At 34.5% G+C, this 9,259-nt stretch overlaps 3 protein-coding genes across 4 annotated transcripts; 2 read left to right on the top strand and 1 right to left on the bottom strand.

The window, feature by feature from the left end:
• Nucleotides 1-268: 268 nt before the first annotated feature.
• LOC145002310 (uncharacterized) lies at nt 269-1,632 on the bottom strand. The gene is made up of 3 exons (XM_078961606.1): nt 1,624-1,632; nt 1,064-1,384; nt 269-908 (listed from the first exon to the last, which is right to left on the bottom strand). Exons 1-3 carry the CDS (start codon nt 1,630-1,632, stop codon nt 762-764), a joined length of 477 nt encoding a protein of 158 aa, XP_078817732.1. The 3' UTR covers nt 269-761.
• On the top strand, nt 1,422-6,149 carry LOC145000859 (D-xylose-proton symporter-like 2). 2 transcript variants are annotated; one of them, XM_078960152.1, is made up of 15 exons: nt 1,422-1,500; nt 1,610-1,699; nt 1,805-1,902; nt 2,722-2,800; nt 2,917-2,976; nt 3,069-3,135; nt 3,240-3,364; nt 3,481-3,582; nt 3,687-4,058; nt 4,135-4,182; nt 4,304-4,366; nt 5,239-5,319; nt 5,438-5,536; nt 5,619-5,756; nt 5,838-6,149. In XM_078960152.1, the coding sequence occupies exons 2-15, from the start codon at nt 1,637-1,639 to the stop codon at nt 5,967-5,969; spliced, it is 1,527 nt and encodes a 508-aa protein (XP_078816278.1). In that variant the 5' UTR covers nt 1,422-1,500; nt 1,610-1,636; the 3' UTR covers nt 5,970-6,149. The 2 variants fall into 2 exon arrangements, with proteins under 2 accessions (XP_078816278.1, XP_078816277.1); XM_078960151.1 differs by lacking the exon at nt 1,422-1,500 and having other exon boundaries at nt 1,516-1,699.
• Nucleotides 6,150-7,542: 1,393 nt separating this feature from the next.
• LOC144999790 (2Fe-2S ferredoxin-like superfamily protein) lies at nt 7,543-8,736 on the top strand. Its single transcript, XM_078958952.1, has 6 exons — nt 7,543-7,776; nt 7,888-8,001; nt 8,127-8,180; nt 8,246-8,308; nt 8,398-8,460; nt 8,542-8,736. Exons 1-6 carry the CDS (start codon nt 7,591-7,593, stop codon nt 8,575-8,577), a joined length of 516 nt encoding a protein of 171 aa, XP_078815078.1. The 5' UTR covers nt 7,543-7,590; the 3' UTR covers nt 8,578-8,736.
• Nucleotides 8,737-9,259: the final 523 nt, after the last annotated feature.

The following is a 9,259-nucleotide window of genomic DNA, read 5'->3' as shown; positions in this document are numbered from 1 at the left end:
TTTACGTCGCGCTGTGTCGTGCCGGTTCTGTCGCGAAACTTCGACAGGTCATAACTTCCTCGTTATAACTCGGATTTCAACATTCTTTATATCTTCGGAAACCTTGTTTCAACTACTACAACATTATCTAAAGATATCAAGTTTATTTTACACTTAAATTTTGACGCTCATTTTTATTCTTAATTAATCGAACCACATAATTAAGCAATTAAGCACCAAACACATAATACTCAAATAATATAATCTTATTATTTTAAAACGGGTTACAAAGGTTAACCTAGACCATTACATTGATAAAAATGGTAAGCCCAGAAACACAGGCGTTACATGGTCAATGACGGTATTACCATTTGGATTCTTTTTTTTTTTTTTGGGAAAAGAGGGCAACACCTCAAGTAAATGCATTAAAAAGAAAAAATATAACAAATATAGTACAAACTAGAATGGACAAACCCACTAGCATAGAGTTAGTCCAATTATTGGATCCCAAACCGCATCATAAGCAAGAAAATTACATAGAAAAATACTTATACTCATAAAGCCTACAAACCATGAAACTAGATAGTCGAAAATACACCACGACCCGTAAACGAAATTAAGTACCATAGCCATTCTCATTGATTGGCTGCCAATTGCTAGGCTTTGGGATTTTCCATCTTTTGTACACATCTTCCATAGGGGCTGACCATTTGAGGGGAACTCCACATAACTGAGTTTTTAAAGAGTTGAGAAGTCACAAGTTTAGCTTGGGGAATTGTGGTTCAATTGTGATGACGAAAGTTCCTTTCTTTCCAAATGAAATAGATCGTGGCAGCCAGAGCAAGTTTCTCAATGTCTCTTTGTATGTGATTACTTTGAAGGCGAGGTATTTGATACTCGATTATTTGTTTCAATCTGAGATCCGGGAATTAAATATTACACATATCGCACACTTTAGTCCAAACCTCGTGCGAATACTGACACTCAAAGAATAAATGGGTCGTCGAGTCGGGCACCATCTTGCAAAACAAACACTTGAGGTTCGCCGAGTTTTGCCATATATGCATTCGATCCCGAGTCATCAACCTATCAACCTATCATGAATGGCTAGCCAAAGAATGAAAGCATGGCTTGGTATACTGAGCTTACACCAAACCACCTTATACCAAGAAACAACCGAGCTAACTATCCTAATATCCTTCCACACTTGAGTAGGAGAGAACTCAACCCCCCTTCCTTCAAAGTCCCGCCAATAAACCCCATCATCTTTGTTAATTTGAAGACTAGGAAGACCCTGGAGTTGGATATTAGGAAACCCAACTCCCCATCCCCAAGGCCATCCCGAGCTATGATTATTGCAAAACTGATGCACGATAAGGTTGTTGGATAGCCCATATATATATTCCTTTCACCTTCCGTTATGATATTGATCAATGGGCCACCTCCAGCCAATTGTCATACCATAAATTTATGCTAGTTCCATCGCCGGGTATTCTCCATAAATGCTAGTTCCATCCCCGGGTATTCTCCATAAATGTTTCCATATTTTGCCAATTGTCAAATATACCCTTTTGGATTCTAGTTCATTCGTTAGCCGCTATTTTTCTTTTTTGACTGTATTTCCTGTTAGGAAGCTGCTACTACGTGCTGCATAGCTATGGCGTCCACAACCACCACCGATCCCGAACACCAGCACCATACGTTCTCATCCATCGGCAAGGTCTCTTACATGAAATTATTTTCGTAAACTTGTTTTTGGTCCACATGTAAGGTTTTCTTTTTCTATATGACGGTGGAATTTGTGAGAGATTTTATACTTTTATAGGCGGGGAAGTCATCCGGTGAAATTGAGGGCCTTGATGTGCGTCTACTCAACGGTCAACGTCACTCGGAGAGGTACTCGGTAGCTGCTGCTGTTCTTCCGTAAGTTTCTTCTGTACAAACCGCCCAATTTGATGTTGTTCGTATTTTGATCTATGTATCTATATGACGTTTTCGATTTTGAAGTTTATGCTGCTGTTACAGATGCTATTGTGATTTTGAACTTTTCCTGTGGTATAAGTTTAGTGATTCGACAGAGCAAGGGTCTATATTTTGTAGGCCATGGCTAATTAATTATTTAGGTCATGATGTGTTGTTTTCAACCGAATAACAAGATCTCCAGATTGTGTTGACTTCATTACATTTTTTAATTGATGTTAAGATTTGAGAAAACTCTCAGTATCCCAGGAATTTTTCCCCGAAAACAACAATACACAATTGCAAAATTTGAGGTGCTAGTTACTATTCCTAGGTTCTAAAGAACACATCCAACATCCACATTTAAGGCAGATGTGTTAAATTCCGATTAATTGCTGCATCTGTAGCTTACTGGATAAATTTTGACAGATATAATGAACTTTGTAACAAAACAATACCAATAGGTGAACATGGGTGTTAAATTGTTACACTGTTGTATTGATTCTGAATCTGAACATAGTGATTCAATATTGGAAGAATATTAATTCTCCTCTTTTTGTTATGTGTAGAGGAAAAGTATCTGGTTATAAGTTTTTGTAACTAATACATGGAGGGTGTGCTGTACTGCCTTTATGTCTTTCAGTTGGACAACTAATGTGTCATTTATTTGAGTGACTATTTTTCTGTGATAGAAAATGCCAGAGTTATCTACATCATCAATCTTTCATTTTCATTATAGTAGTGATAAATTTCTCATAGCCATGAATGACTCAATAATCTCAGATTTTTTTTCCCTGCTCTTGGAGGCCTGTTATATGGCTTTGACATCGGTGCCACCTCTTCTGCTACAATCAACATCAAGGTATCTTTTTAGTTTTTAGTGAATATTTATAAAAGTGATTTCATTTCTACCTCTATGATCTATCTCTTCTGTTTCTTCATTGTCTCATTGTGTATTGTATTTGTAAAATGCTGCAGTCACCTACATCCAGTGGTGTCTCATGGTATGACTTGTCCTCTGTGCAAATTGGTCTCATTGTAAGTGTATAAATTCCTTACTCCTTAATTCCATGCATTTTTCTTTCACATTACAGACAACTAATCTTTCTTCTTGCTTTGGGTCATCACAGACCAGTGGTTCACTGTATGGAGCTTTGCTTGGTTCCATATTGGCTTTCAACATTGCTGACTTTCTAGGTTAGCAATGATTCTAATTTGAAGACTTCAAGTTTCAGATTCATAACCATTACCATTACCATTACTTGTCTTGATAATAAGTACTGAGTTTGTATTTATTTAAGGAAGGAGGAGGGAGCTGATGGTGTCAGCTGCATCATATATTATTGGTGCTCTGATAACAACACTCGCACCTAATTTTGCAATTATGGTGGTTGGGCGTATTGTATATGGTATAGGCATTGGATTGGTAAGATATGAAGCTACCATACTACTACATTAATACTTTTTATGAGGATTCCTTTTATGTTAACATGAAGCAAAATGGTGCAGAATGTTTATAATTCCAGCTGTTTTCCTATGTAGGCAATGCATGCTGCTCCAATGTACATTGCTGAGACAGCTGTAAGTCAAATAAGAGGTCGATTGATATCCCTCAAAGAATTTTTCATTGTGTCAGGAATGGTTGTAAGTAGCTCATCTTTCTCTGGGATCTTTCATAATAAAATATCACTATTGTTTATCATTTGCCATTCCATTCCATCAAACCAAAGATGTTCATCTTATTGCAGTTAGGTTATGTGGTTGGAAGCCTGTTGGTGGATGTGAAAGGTGGTTGGCGATATATGTATGCAACTGCAACTCCTTTTGGAGTAGTTATGATTATTGGAATGTGGTGGCTACCTGCTTCACCAAGATGGATTCTCCTACGTGCAATACAAGGAAAAGGTGATATGCGGGACCTACGTGAATACGCGATATATTGTTTACGTAGGCTTAGAGGTGAAGAAGCCATGGATGACTCAGCATCTGAAGAAGTTGAAGAGATTCTTGTTGAATTATCTTATATCAGTGAGGAAAATGAAGCTACATTTGGGGAGATGTTTCAGGGGAAATGCTTGAAAGCCTTGATTATTGGTGCAGGTTTAGTCTTGTTCCAGCAGGTAAATTTACATTGAAGGGCATTGGCTTCTTTTTTCAAAGGTTAGATGTGTGACATGTGTCACTCTTGTATGACAGATAACAGGTCAACCTAGCGTATTGTACTATGCTGCATCGATTTTCCAGGTATATGATTGTTGATTTTTGGTGTTATAAAAGAAGATAGAATTTGGAAACCTTTGATTTTTTATCCTTTTAAATTTTAAAAAAAAAATGTTTTTGTTCCTGAATTGCTATGATTGTATAGACTGCAGGGTTTGCTGCTGCTTCGGATGCAACAAGGGCTTCCATTCTACTTGGTTTGTTAAAGGTGGACTCTCTCTCTCTCTCTCTCTCTCTCTCTCTCTCTCTCACACACACACACACACACACACACACAAAAGTAAATAGTACATATTTGAAATTTCAAAGATATTTCATCAGTATTTGGTTTGTGGAATGGAATTTGTCATGCTATTGGTTGGCAGGAATCCCATAATAAAACTTAAATAACTTTAAATTTCTGCTTATAATAAATTAAAATTTTTTTTGTTTACTTCAATATACATATAATAAGGGTATTTCTGTGTTTTACTTAAAAAAAGGAAGGATGGAATTGAATTCCTTCCATCAACCCCTAGGAAATGGAATCTGAAGGAAGTATAATTTGTCACTTGTTTGGTTGGCAGCATATAGATGAAATTCATAACAAGAATTAAATTATTTTAAATTTTCCCTCATACTTGTTTTGTTTTTTTTTTTTTTTGTTTTTTTTGTTTTTTTTTAATCTTTATTTACTTATATACATAATAAGGGCATTTTGGCATCTTTAAGGGAAAAAAAATAGAAAGAAGAATGTCTTTCAATTCCTTCCATGATTCCATCCTCCCCTACAAAATGGAATCTCAATGAATTGTAATTTGTCACGTGTTTAGTTGGCAGGAAATGGAATGGAATTCATAAATAATCATTATTTTTAGTTTTATCCACTTCAATATATATAAACAGGGTATTTTGTTGTTTTAATAAAAAAAAATGAAGAACAAAATTGAATTACGAATGGTGAGAGTATCAAACATGAAGGAATCCGACAGAATTCATTTCCGCCCATTTGGCAACCAAACACACAATGGAATGGAATCTCGAATTCCAATTCCACCCTAAGATTCTTAACTGATAATTTCGTCTCCTTACCTTTTGCAGTTAATCATGACTGGTGTAGCTGTTCTGGTTGTTGACAAAGTAGGAAGGAGACCCTTGCTTCTTGGCGGAGTTTCTGGCATCGTAATTTTTCATTATCATTTTACACATTAAGATTTTAATTCAAATTACACAAGTTGTAATTAAAAATTAATTAATTATATATATATATATATATATATCATGTTATGTTACGTTGCAGGTAGTCTCATTATTTCTGTTGGGATCATTCTACACTTACCTTGGTAACATACCCACAGTGGCTGTTGTTGCATTGCTTCTATATGTTGGATGTTATCAGGTATATAAATTACTAAATAAATTAGTATCTGTTTAATGTTCACTGCATTTCTATATAAATTTATAAAAATATTAATTTGCAGATATCTTTTGGTCCCATTGGTTGGTTAATGATATCCGAGATCTTCCCATTACGCCTACGTGGACGTGGATTAAGTATAGCAGTCCTCGTGAATTTTGGCGCCAATGCAATTGTCACATTTGCATTTTCTCCATTAGAGGTAAAAAAAAGTTTTTTTTTTTTTTTAAATGATTATATTTTTCCTATTTTTTTAAATGTGTTTGTTATAATTATTTTTCAGACGTTGCTTGGGGCTGGAGTACTGTTCTTCATATTTGGAGGGATAGCAGTGTTGTCTCTGGTTTTCATTTTCTTCATTGTACCAGAAACAAAGGGGTTGACTTTGGAGGAGATCGAGGCTAAACTGCTATAATATTGTGAATTTCCGGTTGGTATAAAGTGTGCATAACTTTGTATCATAATAAGAATAAGATCATAAGATGTAACTTCTGAGACTTGCATTTCGACAATCTTTCACATGTATCAATATATGTTGTGGTCTTAACATGTAACCCAATAACACGGCCAGTGTATTCAATATTCCTTGGAGTAAGATTTATCGCTCGTAATAATTAAAATCTCATAATCATATTAATTAAGAGTAAACTGTAAAAATTGTATGTGGTATGTTGTATTTTGTTTTTGTTTGGGTCCCAAAACGAATCATATTACAAAAAATGTTATTATGGCATGGTTTCATTGCAAAAGATGTCCTTACAAATTTTTATAAGTCAGAAGAAAAAAAAAAAAAAAACCCTAAGATTTCAAGGACGACTATTTTGGTTGTTTCGGATCAACTTCATGACACTAAAAATTACATTATATTATAAAATTTACACTAAAACTCTCTTTGACACTATACTTGTATAGAATTTACACTTAAACCTTTCTAAACTTGCAATACATACTGAAATTTTACACTAAAAATGTATTTTAATATTACAAACTCTAATACATTAATTAAACCAGTTCTAAAAAAATAGAAAACTAGTTAAAAATGTATTATTTTAAATAAAAATATTTTTGCATGATATAATAATGTTTCGTCGAATATAGAGATTGATATCCGGTTTTATTAATTTTGTGTTAAGTTTAGTGACTCGACGAAATAAACATCATTTTTGTTTATCCATTTGAAGTTGGTCTCCAAAATTTTTTCTTGTCTACTCTAATAAATAAAAATATTTTTTTGCTATATATTATACTCTCATTCATTTTGCTACATATAATTTTGTAATTATTTTAAATAATTTTTTTTCCATATGTCACTTTATGGTTTTTATTTTATTTTATTAAATTCATACAGTGTAATATTTGTAATAAATGTATATACTTTTTTATTAATGCAAATTTTCTTCTAGTTTTAAGATTTCTATACTAAAGCCTAATTATTTGTTTTTGTTTATTGATTTAAATTATCTGTTTAGATTTAAAAGAATCTCACAACTAGTTAGGCTAAAAGGAATGGATAGAGGATATTTACACATAAAAAATGACTACATCAGCAAATATCAACTCCATTAGGTTCTTACTAGCCTTAAGAAATGGTGTTTTACTAGTAAGTTGATAGTAAATGGGGAAAAGAAGAGTGAGATAGAGAGAGGAGGAATGAGAACGATTGTGAGGAAGCACAGTCTCACTTACAGATAGTTACAAAGTTATAAGACGGGAGGAATCGTTTTTAGTAAATGGTCTTCCACGTATGTAAGAAATCTTTCCCACTCCGTAGCCATACTACCCTTATGGGAATATAGCATTGACTAGACTCATCTCGAGATTTTACTACTTTGACACCTTTATACCAAATCTTGGTGTTTGGCAATTAGTGTCAACTTTACTAACATTGAGGGTCTATGGGAGAACTTTCATAAGATTAAGGGCGAATTTACAGCTATCTATAAGTCCAGGGTTTTACGCAAAAGTTTTCAAATACTTTACAAAAAAAGAAAAGTGTGGTCACAGAAAGACCACAAGCAAAACCGAAGAAGGAAGATATGGCATTCGCCGTGAATTTGTCCCCGTTGCCCCTCCGATCACCGGAGATCACCATTGGTAGCAGTGGCTTCTCAAATTCCCTCGTATCTTTCAACAGAAAGAGACCAACGTTGTCCTTTGCCGTCAGCAATTCTACCGAAGAACCACCAACAACCACGCCTGAAATCGAGCTCGAGTTCTTGGGGGTAACTCAAATTCATTGGCATTCATTTTACTTTTTAATTCATCAATCATATTTTTGTGCTGCAATTTATGAATAAATTAGTTTTTATGATGTCGTTGGTGATGAAATGAAGCCAAAGCCTGGTGACGATGGGAAGTATCCGGTGGACAGAGCGGCGGCAGCGAGCGGAGAGAAGCTCCTGAGAACAATAATGGCGGATAACAAAATCGAACTCTACGGCACGTATGTATGTTACTTTACAGTTTACACCATACCAATTCGCATCCTCACACACAAAACACACAGAGAAACTTGCATTTATGACTTGTGCCATGATAATCGAGCATTCGAGTTTGAATTTGTTTTGGAAAGGGAAAGGTAATGAACTGCGGTGGTGGCGGAAGCTGTGGCACTTGCATCGTCGAGGTAAATCTTGTAGCAAAATTTCATTAATCCGTTTTCCTTTGTTTCTTCTTATAATACATTTACAGGTTGTAGAAGGAAAGGAGCTTTTAAATGAGAGAACAAATACAGAACTCAAATACTTGAAAAAGGTTTCGTTTCTCATTTCTCATGTTTATTAGCATCGATGACGAACCTGCTGTGCATACCTAATAAATGTGTTGGTAATTTATTTATGCAGAAACCGGAATCATGGAGGTTAGCTTGCCAGACCATAGTCGGAAACAAGGAAAACTCCGGCAAGGTATGCATTGAGAAATTATCTTCATCTTATTGGACATGGAAGCTGGAAATCTTGTAACTAGGGTTTCTGTTACATTTGCAGGTGCGGATCCAGAGGTTGCCTCAATGGAAGAAATGATATCAACAAGAATCCTTAGACTTTGATCGTTTTACAAATCTCATAAACTTGGTGTTGCGTTTGCAATATATTCTCCATAAACAACATTTACATAAATACTTATGTGATGCGATATTGTTGTAGACATTTCTTGAGCAAATCATTTTGTTTTGGAGGATTTATTGTGTCGAGATTTTAATTGACACTTCCCCCACGAATGCACTTAGAAGAGTTTGCATTGTGCTTTCTAATACAACTCATCATTTTAACCAAATACTCGAATTGGACGAATTTGTTTTAAAAACACCAAACCTCAACAACAATTTTCTAGTTCGTTCTTTCATGCAAATTTCGTGTTATATTTTCATTACAATCTTAAAAAAAATTCGTTGGTACAAAACGAACAATTGAAAGAAAAAAAATTCTCTATGTTTTCTGCTTACGTTCTTACAAAAACGAGAACACTTTTTTTCCTTTATAATTTCAGATATGTTTTCAAAAATCATTTTTTTAAAACGGTTTTTGATTTTCTGTTTGGTATCAATTAACGATAAATCGTTTAATGTGTATTCAAAAATAATTTTCTAAAACAGATTTCTGAATCGTTTTTTTGAAAAGACATTTTGGGTTCTATTAAAACTGTTGGTTTCTCTTTGTAGTATGATTATTGAAAGCTCTCAAGTCTCAACCAAAGCCTACTGGT

Source organism: Lactuca saligna, chromosome 6, assembly GCF_052625555.1.
Source record: "Lactuca saligna cultivar CGN05327 chromosome 6, ASM5262555v1, whole genome shotgun sequence".
NCBI classification, from domain to species: domain Eukaryota; kingdom Viridiplantae; phylum Streptophyta; class Magnoliopsida; order Asterales; family Asteraceae; genus Lactuca; species Lactuca saligna.
Note: the sequence above shows the minus strand (reverse complement) of the source record. Positions and strands in the feature narration are given on the sequence as shown.

Bases quoted from the DNA above. Each gene is read 5' to 3' on its own strand.
- LOC145002310 (XM_078961606.1), bottom strand. The intron at 909-1,063 runs TGATGACTCGGG...TGTAATATTTAA, and splicing joins TTCATGATAGGTTGATAGGT to TTCCCGGATCTCAGATTGAA.
- LOC145000859 (XM_078960152.1), top strand. From the start codon at position 1,637: ATGGCGTCCACAACCACCACCGATCCCGAACACCAGCACCATACGTTC. The intron at 1,903-2,721 runs GTAAGTTTCTTC...CAATAATCTCAG, and splicing joins GTAGCTGCTGCTGTTCTTCC to ATTTTTTTTCCCTGCTCTTG. The intron at 5,757-5,837 runs GTAAAAAAAAGT...ATTATTTTTCAG, and splicing joins TTGCATTTTCTCCATTAGAG to ACGTTGCTTGGGGCTGGAGT.
- LOC144999790 (XM_078958952.1), top strand. From the start codon at position 7,591: ATGGCATTCGCCGTGAATTTGTCCCCGTTGCCCCTCCGATCACCGGAG. The intron at 8,181-8,245 runs GTAAATCTTGTA...ATACATTTACAG, and splicing joins GTGGCACTTGCATCGTCGAG to GTTGTAGAAGGAAAGGAGCT. The intron at 8,309-8,397 runs GTTTCGTTTCTC...TTATTTATGCAG, and splicing joins AACTCAAATACTTGAAAAAG to AAACCGGAATCATGGAGGTT.